Below are 18066 nucleotides of genomic sequence, written 5' to 3'. Positions count from 1 at the left end.
TTAAGACAGAGTTTTGTTCTTGTTGCCCAGGCTTCAACGCAATGGCATGATCTCAGCTCACTGCAACCTCTACCTCCCAAGTTCAAGCTATTCTCCTGTCTCAGCCTCCCGAGTAGTTGGGATTATAGGCGTGCACCACCATGCCCAGCCACTTTTGTATTTTTAGCAGAGACATGGTTTCACCACGTTTGTTAGGCTGGTCTCAAACTTCTGACCTCAGGTGATCCACCAACCTCGGCCTCCCAAAGTGCTGGATTACAGGCATGAGCCACCATGCCTGGCCCATGCCTTAACTTTAAAATACTTTATTGCTAAAAAATGTTAACAATCATCTGAGCCTTTAGCAATTCATAATCTTTTTGCTGGTGGAAGGCCTTGCCTCAATGTTGATGGCTGCTGACTAATCAGGATGGTAGCTGCTGAAAGATGAGGGGCGGTGGCAAGTTATCCAGCAAACTAATAATGAAGCTTACCACACTGACTGATCCTTCCTTTCACCAAAGATTTCTCTGTAGTACATGATGCTACTTGACAGCATTTTACCCACAGAACTTCTTTCAAAACTGGATTCAACTCTCAAATCCCATCATTGTTTTATCAATAAGTTCACCTAATATCCTAAATCCTGGCTGGGCATGGTAGCTCATGCCTGTAATACTAGCACTTTGGGAAACCAAAGTGGGCAAATCACCTGGGGTCAGAAGTTTGAGACCAGCCTGGCCAACATGGTGAAACCCTATCTCTACTAAAAATACAAAAAATTAGCCGGGTGTGGTGGCAGGTGCCTGTAGCCCCAGCTACTTGACAGGCTAAGGCAGGAGAATTGATTGAACCCAGGAGGCAGGGGTTTCAGTGAGCCAAGATCAGGCCACTTCACTCCAGCCTGAGCTACACAGCAAGACTCCCTCTAAAAAAAAAAAAAAAAAATCTAAATCCTTTCTTGTAATTGCAACAATGCTTTCAGCATCTTTACCAGGAGTAGATTCTATCTCAAGAAATAACGTTTTTTACATATCCACAAGAAGCAACTCCTCACCTATAAAGTTCTATCATGCGACTGTAGCAATTCAAGTCACATCCTCAGGCTCTACTTCTAATTCTAGTTCTCTTGCTGTTTCTATCCACAGGGACTTCCTCCACTGAAGTCCTGAATCTCTCAAAGTCATCCATGAGGCTTGGAATCCATTTCTTCCAAACACCTTTGAATGTTGATATTTTGACTTTGAATATCAAAATATTCCATGTATCATGAATACATGTTCTGGAATCCAGAATGGTGAATCCTTCCCAGAAGGTTTTCAATTTATTTTGCCCAGATCCATCAGAGGAATCACTATCTATGGCAACCTTAGCCTTATAAAATGTATTTCTTAAGTAATAAGACTTGAAAATCAAAACTACCCCGATTCATAGGCTGTGTTAACAGGCATGAAACTAACAGAGATCTTGGGTGACAAGGTGCATTGTCAATAAGCAACGATATTTTGAAAAAAATCTTCTGATCAGTATGCCTGAACAGTAGAATTAACATATTCAGTAAACCATGCTATAAACAGATTATGCTGTCATCCAGGGCTTCTTGTTCCATTTATAGAACAGAAGAAGAGTAGATTTAGCGTAATTCTTAAGGGCCCATGGATTTTTAGAATGGTAAATGAGCACTGGCTTCAACTGAAAGTCACCAGGCTGCATTAGCCTCTAACAAGAGAGTCAGCCTCTTTTCTGATGCTTTGAAGCCAGACATTGACTTCTCCCCTTTCAAAGTCCTAGAAGGCATCTTCTTCCAATAGAAGGCTGTTTTGCCCGCATAGATAATCTGTTGTTTAGTATAGACATCTTCATCAATAACCTTAGCTACATTTTCTGGATAACTCGCTACAGCTTCTCTATTAGCACATGCTGCTTCACCTTGCACTTTCATGTTACGGAGATGGCTTCTTAAACCCCGTGAGCCAACCTCTGCTAACTTCAAACTCACATCTGTCAGCCTGAACAGAACTGAGGAGAGTTAGGGCCTTGCTCTGGAGTAGACTCTGGCTTACAGGAATATTGTGGCTGGTGATCTATCTAGACAACTAAAAATGTTTCTATTATCAGCAATACAGCTGTTTTGCTCTCTTTTCATTGATATATTCATTGGAGTAGCATTTTCAGCTTCCTTCAAAAACTTTTCCTTTACATTCACAATTTAGCTGATTTTTTGGCAGAAGAGGCCTAGCTTTTGGCCTACCTTGGCTTTCAATGTGCCTTCCTTACTAAGCTTAATGGTTTCTATTACATTCTTTGATTTAAAGTGAGAGATGTGTGACATGAACACTTAGAGGTCACTGTAGGGTTACTAACTGACCTAATTTCAATATGGTTGTGTCTCAGGAAATAAGGAAGCCTGAGGAGAGGGAGAGAGACAGGAGACTGGTCAGTTGGGAGAGAAGTCAGATAACACACATTCATTGATTAAGTTCATCATCTTATATGCACACGGCTCCTGGAGCCTCCAAACAACTACAATAGAAACATCAGTGATCACTGACTACAGATCACCATAACAGAGAAAATAACAATGAAAAAGTCTGAAATACTGCAAGAATTACCAAATTGTGACAGAGACATGAAGTGTCCACATGGTGTTAGAAAAATGACACCAATAGACTTGCTCAAAACCAGGTTGCCAAAAACTTCAATCTGTAAAAAACACAGTATCTGTGAAGCACAAGACAGCAAAGCACAGTAAGATGAGGTATGTCTGTACTAACCTACTGTCTACTTCTTTTAAGAAGTATATCTCCTTCAATGTTAATCTCCTTCAATAATGAGTAACAAAAATGTAAACATTAGGAACATTACCAAATATTCCTTTTATTATATTTATATCTCCAACTCATAGCTGCTTCTACGTAGCCACAACAAACTGTAGTAGTCAGCCTTAGTCCACATGCTTGCTAACTAATACTACACTAAAACTACACACACAGGACAGGGAGAAAAAACTAAACATAAGTCAATTTAGAAAACAGTAAGTTGTCCTTTCCTGTCATAGCCCTAAAAAATTAAGAAACTTCCAGTCTCTCTACTCACCACAACTTACCTTTCTCCCCATAAACCTCTCTCACCATCCTCCCATTTTCTGCCACAAGATTCTACCCAGGGTAACCAACATAGGTGCAGATTTCTTGCTGAGTGACTTTAAAGATAAAAGCCACAATGGGAAAAACTATAGCGACTGTGACTCACTCAATGGTAATCATAAAGCACTTGAACATCCATGATCACTTTTGTCCCTTATAACAGTCCTGTTAAGGGAACAGAATATCACTATTTTCATTTAAAAACAAAAAACTGAGGCTTCAAATGTTAAAATTATTCAATGGATTCACAGAACTAACCAACTGACAGTTAATTCACAAAATCTCTTACCTCATATGCCTATAGGGTAGAATCTCTTACCTCACATACCTCTCTCTCACCGCTCCATGGCAAAACTTCTCAAGAGTTATTTCCACCCTTGTTCTCCCTAATCATCCTATTCCATACCAGTCTATAATCAACTATGTCACAGAAACTGTCCCTGTCCCAATCAGCAATCTCCAGGTGCCAAATCAAACATCCAGTCACCTGTGTTCCTGGCTGTCTTCTCAGCAGCATTTGACCAGGTGATGACTTTCTTTGAAACGTTCCTCTCATGGCTTCCTAGACACTCTTCCTGGTGGTGGCTCTGCCTCTCTGGTCCCTCCTTCTTTCTCCTTTGCTCATTCCTCCTCCTCCCAGCCTTGACGTATTAAACTGGCCCAGGGTTCGGTTTTCTGACCACACTGCCTATTCTCACTTCTTAGTGACCTCATCTAGCGACATGGATTGATATTCCTTTTGATGCCAATGATTGCCAATGAGTACTTCTCTCCCAACCTGCCCATAAAACAGGAGCTTATGCCCATGTGCATGGAGGCACTCAGATAACCAACTCCAGAGCTAATGTTTCTGCCTGCCATAGGAAACTTCCTATCAGAAATCCTCTTATCCAGTATGATGAAAGGTTAAATTTTTTTAAAGTTGAAAATTCTCAGTGTGAAGCAGAGATTCATTAAAAAACAGAAAAAGACATATATCTTACACATATTATTTTTGTTTAAAACACAAAGGTTCATTCCATTTGTCAATCTCTTCATAGAGGACCAAAGCCTTTTCTTTGAATGTGGGCCCAGAGATAAATACTCCATATCATCTTTCTTGCATAAACTATAACACACTCAATTTCCCATGATTTCAAGTGTCATTTTATCTTAAATAGAACAAGAACATAAAGATACCAACAAAGCATTCCAAATACAGAATGCTTCTAGATTTTTATTATTTTTGTCAATCTTTTATAGTGGGCTTGCCCATATTTAATTCTACAGCAATTTTTCATAAAACAACTCAGCTTTTCCAAGTTAGTTTTCAGACTATTCTCTTAGTTTTCAAACAGATAACTCTCTTTTTAAACTTACTGCTCATCAGTTTGAGACAATGAATTATGTAACAACAATGATTAAAACAGCAAGCATAATGAGGATATTGGTGGCATATAATTCAACTGAAAGGAACAGAGGCAGATGGCACACCAAAAGGTATTCTATTAGCTTTGGGTGTTTTAGGCGCTATTGGCATTAAGTAATATGTTTTATGGTGAAAATGGAAAGCACTGGTCAATCTGAGACCACTAGGTTGGAGATGAGTTAAGAAAGGTCTTGATTTCCACTGCTTACTTCTACCACCAGGAAGCCGTATTTCCCCAGTTCTACTCTTTTAGTAAATGGCAATATCCAACTGCTCAGCTAAAACCCTTAAATCCTCTGCTCAGCTAAAACCCTTAATTCCTCTCTGTCTTACCAATAACTAAGGCATCAATATTGTCTTTCTAGAAAACCTCAAAATATTTTCTGGATATATTCACTTATCTTCATCTCCACCTCCATCACCTATAGTCCAAGGTACCATAATCGCCTAACTGTAATGACTTCCTAATTAGTCTACCAACTTCTATTCTTACCTCCCCCTTGGACTGATTCTTCACATAGTAGCCCACAGAGAAGTTTGCAAAATGTGTTTGAGACAGCACTGCTTCCCTACTTCAAATTCTTCGGTGGCTAGCCATTATTCTTGAATAAAATTAAAACTCCTTGCTATGATCTACCAGGAGCTAGCCCATACCTACTTCCGCAGCTTCATCTCATACCATTCTCCCCCTGCTCACTGACTCTCCCTCTGCCTTTGAGCACACTGACTCTCCCTCTGCATTCCTTTAATACGCCAAACCCCACAGAGCCTCTGCACATGCAGCTCATTCTGCCTGGAACACTCATCCACTGACTCTTCATAAAAGTCACTCAATTTTCAGATGTCACCTCAAATGTTGTCTCCTCACAGGGGTCTCTGTTGATCATTCTATTTAATAAAGTCTTCCTTCAGACTCTCACATCCAAGTTGCTCTACGTCACCTCATTTTGTTCTTTTTTTCCTTCATAACAGTTACCAGCTATCTTAATTATATGCTAATATGTCTCCTTCTGCTAAAATGTAAGGTCTCATTACAGCATGAGCTTCCTCCATCTTGTTCACCATTATTTTCTTACAGTTATAAGAAAGTACCCAGTTCAGTACCATTTCCTGAATGGAAAAATGAACTACTTGAATAATTCCAGCTGAAGATCTTTTCTATGAGATGCAGTGAAATTTCTATACATAAAAATCCTAACCTGATGTCCACAGAAAGACCAGTATGAGAATTTCATAGCAGGTTATTCATAATAGAAAACTGGAAACAAACCAAATGTCCATCAACATGAAAACAGGTAAACAAATCAATGTATATTCATATTAGGAAATATTACTTAGTAATAAAAGAGAATAAACCAGTGATACAACATTTAATAAAAGCTTTTTGTGAAAGAGGCCAAACAGAAAAGAGTACATTCTGTATAATTCCATTTATATAATGTTCAGAGCAAGAAAAAGTATTTATTGTAATAAAAATCAGAACATGGTTTCCCATGTTGCCCATGCTGGTCTCAACTCCTGGGCTCTAGTAATCCACCTGCGTTGGCCTCTCAAAGTACTGGGATTACAGGCCTGAGCCACTGCACTCGGCCTATCATAAATTTTTAAAAAGGCAAAAAAGTCCTAAATTCATTCACCCACACATCACACCCGATGCAGAAACCCAAGAAATAGACTATCCAGCATCATATCAAGATCTACTTATTAATCTGTTAATTTACCTTCTAAATTCTTACTCTTCACTGGCAGAAAATTAAAAAGGTTTGCACCAAACTGACTGTCTCATGGCAACACACTAAGAAAATATCCATCATTACAAAAGACGATTTATTATGCATTTATATATGGGCAAATGGCTATTTACATGTGTGTGTATGGCTGCCTATAAGTTGGAGGTTAACTGGGAAGAAGCATAGAAGAACTGGAAATATTATATATCTTGATAGGCGTATGGTTTACATGGGTATATATGTCAATAAAAACTGATTAAATCATTTACTCTGCAAATTTTATTACAATTTTTTTTTTTTTTGGGGGCGGGGGATGGAGTTTCGCTCTTGTTACCCAGGCTGGAGTGCAATGGCGCGATCTCGGCTCAACGCAACCTCCGCCTCCTGGGTTCAGGCAATTCTCCTGCCTCAGCCTCCTGAGTAGCTGGGATTACAGGCACGCGCCACCATGCCCAGCTGATTTTTTGTATTTTTAGTAGAGACGGGGTTTCACCATGTTGATCAGGATGGTCTCGATCTCTTGACCTCGTGATCCACCCGCCTCGGCCTCCCAAAGTGCTGGGATTACAGGCGTGGGCTACCACATCCGGCCTTACAATTTTTTTTTGAGATGTGATCTCACTCCATCACCCAAGCTAGAGCACAATGGCATGATCATGGCTCACTGCAGCCTTGACTTCCCAGACTCAGGTGATTCTCCCACCTCAGCCTCCCTAGTAGCTGGGACCACAGGCATGTACCATCACATCTAGCTAATTTTTTGTATTTTTTGTAGAGATAGCGTTTCCCATGTTGTCCATGCTGGTCTCAATTACCGGGCTCCAGTAATTCACCCACCTCAGCCTCCCAAAGTATTAGGATTACTGGCATGATCCACTGCACTCAGCCTATCATAAATTTAAAAAGGCAAAAAAGTCCTGAATTCATTCACCCACACATCACATCCAAGGCAGATACCCAAGAAACAGTCTATCCATCATCATATCAAGATCTACTTATTAATTTGTTCATTCGCCTTCTAAATTCTTGCTCTTTGCTGGCAGAAAATTAAAAAGCTTTGTGCCAAACTGATTGTCTCATGGCAACACACTAAGAAAATATCCATCACTACAAAAGATGATTATGCATTTATATATAGGCAAACCATGTAAAACTATGACAAAAAGGACAAAACAGTATGTATCCATTACAGAAGAACTAAACAATAAAGCATATTGATAGATGCTAAGGTACATCAAATGATTATGTGACCTGGAACACCCACCATGAGCCATATGGAAGGGACCCCTAAGCCACAGGCTGGGCAAGAATGCTGTAGTTTTCAACTTATTTCTATCCCTAAAAACATCTGAATCCAACATGTATATTTTCTTATACTTACACTCTACTCCCTAAACAATCATGTTAAGAATCACTATCTGGAACTGTAAGAACCAAACAGTAGCCATGAGCCACAAGCAGCTATTCAGAAATTAAAAAGAGGCAAGGACAAATGGAAAGCTGAATTTTTAATTTTATAAAATTTTAATTTATAATATATTAACTATTTAGAAAGATTTAAGTATACCTATAATAACTTCGTATGTAAATTTACTATTTCAACAGTTAATTTTTATGAAATCTAAATATAGATCAAATATTTCTAATAAAAATTTAGTGTTAGCCAGGGGTGGTGGCTCATGCCTGTAATCCTAGCATTTGGGGAGACCAAGGTAGGCGGATTCCTTCAAGATCAGCCTGGTCAACAGGGCGAAACCCCATCTCTTCTAAAAATACAAAGAAAGTAGCTGGGTGTGGTGGCACATGCCTATAATTCCAGCTACTGGGGAGGCTGAGGCAGGAGAATCACTTGAACCCAGGAGGTGGAGGTTGCAGTCAGCCAAAATCGCACCCTGCACTCCAGAATGGGCGACAAAGCGAGACTCCCTCTCAAAAATTAAAAAAAAAAATTTAATGTTATAATTGAGATGTGGAAAATTCAAACTGGTTCTGAAGACTTCATACTAAAAAAGATAATGTAAAATATAAAATAGCTCATTAATAATTCTTTCCTTAATTACATTTCAAAGCTATATTTTAGATCCACTGGTTTAAATAAAATATATTATTAAAATTAATTTCCCTTGTTTCTTTCTACTTTCTTTTTCTCTTTTATAAGCCTAATATTTACAAACATGTATTTTTTGAATGTAGCTACTGAAAAACTTTAAAGTACATACGTGGCACACATTCTATTTCTACTGAATAGTGCTGTCCTAAAGCTTGTATCTAAATGCAGAAGATATTTCATTATGATACATTAATTTGAATACTTCAAACACCTCCTGACCTTTTCACTTGATTGTCTTCTTTTCTTTAGTTGAATAAAATCTGTTTCCACCCTTTCTGCCAGCTCTAGTTTCCTCTTGTTTCTTTTAAATGCAGCTAAACTGAATCCTATAAAATAAAATAAAATTAAAAAAACATTAAATATAACACTTAAGAAATATTAGGGCAATGGGTCAAATAAGATACCTGAAGAGCCTTCCCAGAAGAAACTCCTTAAGAATGTTAAATTAAGGGTTTAAAAAGTCGCTTCAATGTATAGAGATAGTTGGAGAATAAGAGAAATAAACTAAGATTTTAAAATTAAGAAAAAGGTCAAACCCTGAGAAAAAAAGGAGTTCTGTAGGTAGATACTACCTTGGGGCATCTAATGATGCATGCCTCCTCCAACAGTGGTTTTAAAGATCTCTGCACGTAGAAGATAAGAGACGAAACTTCGGCATAATGCAGTGTGAGAAAACACACTGGAGATTATCCACAAAGAAAGGAGAGAGTCACAAAGGTTAATACGCCCAGTGGACAGGAGAATGAGAAAAACGCCACCAGGCACCAAAAAATAATCAAAAATAAAGAAAACATTTTTTAACCCAGAAAACTTGCAAATCTCAGCTTTGGTTCTAGATGTAAAGAGGAAACATCTCCCTAGAAATTTCATATAACTAATGAGGGCATTTAGATATGCTTCCAGTAGAATTCTTATTACCTGTGAGACCTGGAGACAAAAAAGTGATCTCAGCGTAACAGTGCTTCAGAGGGCCTCCAAACACAAATGCAAATACTCTCTAGAAAAATAAACTGGCCTTAGCTTACCCAGACCTCAAGGAACTCCCATGTTTCCATCAACATGTGCTCATAGTTTTAAAAGAAAAATTCATAAAAGAAGAAATTATTTTATGAAAAATTCACGTAAGAAATAAACTACCAAGAATAAAAGCCAGCCAAATATCAGAAAGCATAATCCAACCTGCAAAACCCTCAGGTATTAGAATAATCAAAACAGAATATAACACGTTTATGCTCAGAGAAATAAAGTTATCAAAAATAGGATTAAGCAGCAAGATGATAAACTGACCAGGCTGAGCTGAAGAAAAAATAGAGCTTCAATCAATCAATAAGATAATCAAAATTTTTAAACTTGATATACCAATTTTAACAGCCAATTAGATCTGGCTAATAAGATAAATTACAAACTGGAATATAACACTGAAGAAGTTACTAAAGTTTTCTGATAATGGCAGACTAAATTATTCAGAGTAATTATCCATGGAATAGTCCTAAAAATGTTGGGTAAAATATTTAAAATACCACCTTAAAAGCATTCAAAACCTTACAACTACTAAGCTAAATTATTGGATAAACTGAGGACTAAAGGTGTTACTGCGCTGCTAACATTTGCCAACACTAGCACACATGTATTTGATTAAATGGCATCAAGGAGAGGCATACATCAAGCCCAGAGCCCATTAAGAGTAGAGAGTTTTATAGGAGACACTTCCCACAATAAACTGGGAATTTAAAGGGCTAATACTCTTAGAGTAAAGCTAATCCATAACTAAGTCCATTATTCCTTCTATCTCAAAAGCAAATACATGCAGGTAGTATTGTCCCAGATTATAGCAGAGCATGAGACCAACAGAAGGTTGAGGGAGAAAATAGGGAGAAGGCAGAGAAAAAGAAAGAACAAAGGATTTGAAAGAGGCAGGGAAAGATTTTATCTCTGAAAACCTTTTGGTCTCATGCGGCCCTTGCATAGATTTACAAATATACGCACTGTACGGTCCCAAAAGGAAAAGAAAGAGAGAAGGAGAAGATGGTTAACTTGAAGAAATAATAGATGAAAACTTTCCAAATTTGATGAAAGATATGAATATGAATATAAACATCCAAGAAACTCAAGAAACTCCAAGTATGAAAACTGAGAGATCTATATACCAAGGCACACTGTCAAAGGCCAAAGACAAAGAGAGAATCTTGAAAAGCAGATCATCCCCTACTAGGGATCCCCAATAAAATTATAAGCAGATTTCTCATTAGAAACTTTGGAAGCTGGACACAATGAGTTAATAAATTCAAAGTGCTGAAACAACAAAAGCATCAACCAAGAATCCTTGCTGTAGCCAAACGGTCCTTCAAAAATGAGGGGCAAATTAAAATATTATCAGATAAACAAAAACTGAGACAGTTCATTTTTACTGGACCTACCCTGCAAGAAATGCTAACGGAAATCCTTCAGGTTAAAATGAAAGAACCTTAGACAGAACTCAAAGCTGTAAATAATGATCGCTGATAAATACATGTAAAAAGACTACTGCAAAAGCTAGTCTTATTATAATTTTGGTTTCTAACTATGCTTTTTGTTTTGTACATGATTTTATTTTATTTATTTATTTTTGAGACAGAGTCTTGCTCTGTCACCCAGGCTAAGCGCAGTGGCGCAATCTCAGCTCTCTGCAACCTCTGCCTCCCAGGTTCAAGTGATTCTCTTACCTCAGCCTCCCAAGTAGCTGAGATTACAGGTACACACCAGCATGCTTGGCTACTTTTTTTTTATTTTTAGTAGAGATGGGGTTTCGCCATGTTGGCCAGGCTGGTCTCAAACTCGTGACCTCAGGTGATTCGCCTCTGCCTCCCAAAGTGCTGGGATTACAGAAGTAAGCCATCACGCCTCGCTTATTTTCTACATGATTTTTAGAAACTAAAGCATTAAAACCCTATCATTCTGTTTCAGGACAGACAATGGGAAAAGATACAATTTTATAAAAGAGGGGTGGGATAGATCTGTTTAAAAACAGAATTTTTATTTGTTATTGAAGTTAAGCTAGTCTAAATTCAAACTAAAGTGTTATAATTTTAGAATGTTAAATGTAATCCCCATCATAACCCCACAAAAAAAGCAAGATACACAAAAGAAAATGAAAAGAGAACAACACAATAAACCAAGTAGATCTAAAAGACATAAACAGAAAATTCTATTCAATAACAGAATTGACATTCTTCTCAAGTTCATTTGGAACATTTTCCAAAATGTCTCATTTGTGTGTGAGCACAAATCAAATCTCAATAAACTGTAAAAGATAGGTATTGTATAATGTATCTTCTCCAGCTAAAACAGATGAAGTTAGAAATCAATAGAAGAAGACTGGAAAACGCACAAATTGTGTAAACTAAAATACAGAAAGAAATCACAAGGGAAATTAGAAAATGCTTAGATATGAATAAAAATTAATATGTCAAAACCTACAAAGTACATCAAAACCCTTATAAAGGAAAAATGTTATGGCTATATGCACATTAAAAAAGAAGAAAGATTTCAGCTGGGCATGGTGGCTCATGCCTGTAATCCCAGCACTTTGAGGGGGGCAACACAGGTGGATCTCCTGAGGTCAGGAGTTCAAGACCAGCCTGATCAACATGAAGAAACCCCATTTTTACTAAAAATACAAAATTAGCTGGGTGTGGTGGCACATGCCTGTAATCCCAGCTACTCAAGATGCTGAGGCAGGAGAATCGCTTGAACCCAGGAGGCACAGTTGCAATGAGCGAAGATCATGCCACTGGACTCCAGCCTGGCCAACAAGAGTGAAACTCCGTCTTGAAAAAAACAAAACAAAATTTAAAAAAAGAAGAAAGATTTCAAACAACAACCTAGCTTTAAAACTTAAGGAACTAGAAAAAGAAGAATTAAACCCAAAGTTATCAGAACAAAGGAAATAAAGATCAGAGACAAATAAAATAGATAATACAAAAACAATGGAGAAAAATAAAATCAAAAGTTAGTTCATAGAAAAGATTAACAAAATTTAAGATCTTTAGCTAGATTAAGAAAAAAAGAAGGCCAGGAACAGTGGCTCATGCCTGTAATCCCAGTACTTTGGGAGGCCGAGGCAGGAGGATTATGAGGTCAGGAGTCTGAGACCAGACTGACCAACATGGTGAAACCCTGTCTCCACTAAAAATACAAAAATTAGCTGGGCATGATGGCACGCGCCTGTAATCCCAGCTACTCAGGAGGCTGAGGCAGGAGAATAGCTTGAACACGGGTGGCGGAAGTTGCAGTGAGTCACGATCGTGCCACTGCACTCCAGCCTTGGCAACAGAGTGAGACTCTATCTCAGAAAAAAAAAAAGAAAAAAGAAAAAATAAGACATATTACTATAATCAGAAATCAAAGTGGGCACATTACTATTGATTCTTCAAAAATAAAAAGTATTTTAGGCCAGGCACAGTGGCTCACACCTGTAATCTCAACATTTTGGGAGGCCAACGTGGGTAAATCACTTCAGCACAGGAATTTAAGACCAACCTGAGCAACATGGTGAAACCCTGTCTCTACAAAAAATACAAAAGTTTAGCCATGCATGGTGGCATGCACCTGTAGTCCCAGCTACACCAGCAGCTGAGGTGGGAGGACCATCTTAGTTTGGGAAGTCAAGGTTGCAGTGAGCCATGTTTGCACCACTGCACTCCAGCCTGGGCAACAGAGCAAGACCTTGTCTCTCAAAAAAAAAAAATTGTACCTGTATATGCGTGTGTGTGTGTGTGTGTGTGTGTGTGTGTGTGTGTGTAAATACCTATATATGTGTATATATACATACACTTGTACACACACATACACACACACACACACACACACACACACACACACACATATAAATAAGAGAGTTCTATGAACAATTACATACCCAAAAACTGGATGGCCTAAACAAAATTAACAAAGTCCAAAACCACAAAACCTACCAAGACTGCATCATGAAGAAACAGAAAATCTGAATTAACCCATAACTAGTAAGGAGAATGAATCAATAATCCAAACTCTTCCAGCAAAAAAAATCCTCAGACTTCATGGTTTCACTGAAGCATTCTAGACAACATTTAAACAACAGACACCGAAAAAATTAACAAAGAGGAAACACTTTCAGTCATTCTATGAGGCCAGCATTATCCTAATACCCAAACCATACAAAGACACCATAAGAAAGCTACCAACCAATACCCCTACGAACATTGATGCAAAATTCCTCAACAAAATACTGTCAAACCAAATGCAGCAGCATATTAAAATGATAATACACAATGATGAAGTGCAATTTATTCCTAAGAAGCAAAGGTCATTCAACATATGAAAATCAATGGTATACATCCACTGATTAACAGGATGAAAGGAAAAAGCCACCTGACTTTTTTTTTTTCTTTTTGCAGAGATAGGGCCTCACTATGTTGCCCAGGCTGGTCTTGAACTTCTAGCCTCAAGTAATTCTCCCACCTCAGCTTCCCAAAGTGCTGTAATTATAGACATGAACCATCTCACCCAGCATGATCATAAATTGATGCACAAATAATCCTGTTACAAAATTCAAAACTTTTTCATAATAAAAACACCACAAAAATTAGAAACAGAAAAAAGTACTTCAACATAAAAAAGCAAAATTGAAAAGCCCATAGCTAACATTATATTCTATGGTGAAAGACTGAAACACTTTCCCCTGAAATCAGAAACATGACAAGAACATGTGCTTTCACCACTCCAAGTACTAGAAGTCCAAACCTAATATTAAAAGTACTAGAACTAAAAGTCCTAGAAGTCCTGGAAGCCCTGGCCAAGGCAATTAGACAAGGAAAAGAATTAAAAGGCATTCGAATTGGAAAGGAAAAAATAAAATTACGACTTGATCTTATATTTGGAACATTCTAAAGATCTCCGCTCCCCCCGACACACACACACAAATACACTAGAACTAATAAATTCAGCAAAGTTGTATGATACAATATCAACACTCAAAAGTCAGTTGCAGTTCTATAAACTAACAATGAACAATTTAAAAAAGAATATAAGAAAGCAATCTCATTTATAATAGCATCGAAAAGTATAAAATGCTTAGAAATAAACTAAAACCAAGACAGCAAAAGACTTGTACACTGAAAACTACAAAACATTGCTGAAATTAAAGACATTAACAATGAAAAGACACCCCATGTTCATCAATTGGAAGCTTTAATATTGTTAAGATATCAGTACTACTTGAAGCAATCTACAGATGGAGTGTAATCCCTAACAAAATCCCAATGGTATTTTTTTTAAGAAATAGAAGCATCAATCCTAAAAATTATGTACAATCTAAAGGGACCCTACATAATCAAAATTATCTTGGGGGGGAAAAAAAAAAAGTCAGACGTCTCACTTCCTGATTTCAAAACTTATTGTAAAGCTACAGCAATCAAAACAGTATGGAGGACGAGCTTGGTGGCTGACGCCTGTAATCCCAGCACTTTGAAAGGCTGAGGCGGATGAATCATTTGAAGTCAGGAGTTTGAAACCAGCCTGGCTAACATGGTGAAACCCTGCCTCTACTAAAAATACAAAAAAGTTAGCTGAGTGTGGTGATGGGCCACTGTAATCCCAGCTACTCAGGAGGCTGGGGCATGCTGTGGCTGAGCCCAGGAGGCGGAGGTTGCAGTGGGCAGAGATCACACCATTGCACTCCAGCCTGGGCAACAGAGTGAGGCTCCATCCCCCCCCCCAACAAAACAACAAAAACAAACAAACAAAAAAACAGTACGGAAATGGCATAAGGGCCGTTATACAGAAAAATGCAATAAAGAGTTCAGAAATAAACTCTCACATATATATGATCAATGAGTTGATGAGGGTACTAGCACCATCTAACAGGGAAACAATAGTCTTCAACAAACTGTGTTTGAAAGACTACATAGCCACATGCAAAAGAATGTAGTTAGACCCCTACTTTATACCATATACAAAAATTAATTCAAAATGGATCAAAGACCTAAATGTAAGAGCTAAAACTATAAATCTCTGAGAAAACAACATAGAGGGAAAGGTTGGATATAACACCAAAACAGAGATAATAAAAGGAAAAAAAATAGATAAAAACTTAAAAGACACTATCAATGGAGTGAACAACAATCAATGTAGTGAAAAGGCAACTGACAGAATGAGATAAGATATTTGCAAGTCATATCTGATAAGTGTTAATATCCAGAACATACGAAGAATTCCTATATCTTAACAAGAAAAACAACTTGATAGAAAAATAGGCAAAGAACTAGGATACACATGTCTCTAAGCAACATATAAAAACGGCCAATATGCACAAGAATAAACACTTCAACAGCATAATCACGGAAATGCAAATCAAAATCACAATGAAATACCAACTCACACCCATTAGGATGCCAACTATTTTTAAAAAAGAAAAGGAAAGAACAAGTATTGGTAAGAATGTGGAGAAACTGGAACTCTGGTGCACTGCTGACAGAATGTGAAATGGTGCAGCCACTGTGGAAAACAGACAACATGGTAGCTTCTCAAAAAATTAAAAACAGAATAACCATGTGATCCAGCAATTCCATTTCTGGGTACTCAGAAAAAAATGATAGCAGGGACTCAAACAGATATTTGTATAGCCATGTTCACAGCAGCATTATGCATGATAGCCAAAAGGGGGACGTAACCCAAGTAGTCGTCAATGGATGAGTAAACGAAATGTGGTATATACATACAATGAAATAAGATTCAACCTTAAAAAGAAATTCTGACACATGCTACAACATGGATGAACCTTGAAGAAGTCATGCTAAGTGAAATAAGCCAATTACAAAAGGACAAGTATTCTAAGATTCCACTTATAAAAGCAGAATACACAAAGACAAAAATGAACTAGCCAGGGCCTAGATGGAAGGGACATGGGGAGTTACTGTTTAATGGGTACAGTTTTGGTGTTATGAGATGAAGAGGGTTCTACAGATGATGGTTAGTTCCACAATAAGAAAATATTTAAAGCGGCCAGGAGCAGTGGCTCACGCCTGTGATCCTAGCACTTTGGGAGGCCAAGGCGGGTGGATCACGAGGTCAGGAGATTGGGACCATCCTGGTGAACATGGTAAAACCCCGTCCTCTACTGAAAATACAAAAATTAGCTGGGTGTGGTGGTGCGTGCCCATAATCCCAGCTACTCGGGAGGCTGAGGCACGAGAATCACTTGAACCCAGGAGGCAGAGGTTGCAGGGAGCTGAGATCGCACCACTGCACTCCAGCCTGGGTGATAGAGTGAGACTCCATCTCAAGAAGAAAAAAAAAAAAAAAGAAAATGTTTAAAGCTACTGAATTATACCATTAAAAATGTTTAAGATGGTAAACTTTATGTTATGTGTATTTTACCACAATTTTAAAAGGAACTACAGAAAAAGTACAAGAATGTTTACAGAAGCTTTACACAAAATAGCCAAAAATTGGAAACAACCCAGACATAAATGGGTAAATGGCTAAACTTAGTGGTAGTACCTCCATACCATGCAACATTCAGGAATAAAAACAAAAAAAAAAAACTATTGAGAAACACAACCTGGTTGTTATCTCCAGAGTTATAGTGAGGAGGAAAATAAAAATTTTAAAAAAGAGCAAATACCAAAAGGTTACAGCCTGTATGATACCATTTATATTACATTCTTGAAACAAAAAAATTGGCTGGGCACTGTGGCTCATACCTGTAATCTCAGCACTTTGGGAGGCTGAGGTTGGCAGATCACCTGAGAGCAGGAGTTGGAGACCAGCTTGGCCAACATAGTGAAACGCTGCCACTACTAAAAATATAAAAATTAGCTGGGCGTGGTGGCAAGTGCCTATCATCCCAGCTACTCGGGAGGCTGAGGCAGGAGAATTGCTTGAACCTAGGGGGCTGAGGTTGTAGTGAGCTGAGATCATGCCATTGCACTCCACCCTGGGCAACAGAGCAAGACTTCGTCTCGAAAAAAAAAAAAAAAAGAAAGAAATGACAAAATTATACACATGGAAAATATATTAGTGGCTGTCAGGGGTTAAGGTGGAAAAGAAGATAACATCACTGATCATTAGAGAGCCGCAAATCAAAACCACAATGAGATAATAACTCACACCACTCAGAATGGCTACTAAAAAGTCAAAAGATAACAGACGCTGGTGAGGTTGTGGAGAAAAAGGAATGCTTATACACTGCTTGTAGGAGTGTAAATTAATTCAGCCATTGTAGAAAGCAGTGTGGTAATTCATCAAAGAGCTAAAAACAGAGCTACCATTTGACCTAACAATCCCATTACTGAGTATATACCCAAAGGAATACAAGTTGTTCTGTCATAAAGACACATACATGCGTTTGTTCACTGCAGCACTATTCATAGTAGCAAAGACATGGAATCAATCTAAATACCCATCAATGGTGGACTGGATAAAGAAAATGGTATATATACACCATGGAATACTATGCAGCCATAAAAAAGAATGAGATCATATCTTTAGCAGAAGAATGGATGGAGATGGAGGCCATTATCCTTACCACTCTAACACAGGAACATAAAACCAAATAACATATGTTATCACTTGTAAGTGGGAGGTAAATGATGGGAACACATGGACACATACAGGGGAACAAAAGACAGTGGGGTCTAACTGAGGGTGAAGGGTGGGACAGGGAGAGGATCAGGA

At 38.0% G+C, this 18066-nt stretch overlaps 1 protein-coding gene across 6 annotated transcripts in view; it reads right to left on the bottom strand.

The window, feature by feature from the left end:
• The window catches only part of TASP1 (taspase 1), a 249705-nt gene that overhangs the window by 158205 nt on the left and 73434 nt on the right, over positions 1-18066 (bottom strand). For all 6 annotated transcript variants that reach the window (XR_001821353.2, XM_017517441.2, XM_017517445.2 and 3 more), the window contains one exon: positions 8593-8699. Coding sequence is in view for 5 of the 6 variants with exons in the window: in XM_017517441.2 (XP_017372930.1) it covers positions 8593-8699 (107 nt within the window). In the remaining variant the exon portion in view is untranslated. The remainder of the gene's footprint in view (positions 1-8592; positions 8700-18066) is intronic.

This window comes from Cebus imitator, unplaced genomic scaffold, assembly GCF_001604975.1.
Source record: "Cebus imitator isolate Cc_AM_T3 unplaced genomic scaffold, Cebus_imitator-1.0 Scaffold632, whole genome shotgun sequence".
Classification (NCBI taxonomy): domain Eukaryota; kingdom Metazoa; phylum Chordata; class Mammalia; order Primates; family Cebidae; genus Cebus; species Cebus imitator.
Note: the sequence above shows the minus strand (reverse complement) of the source record. Positions and strands in the feature narration are given on the sequence as shown.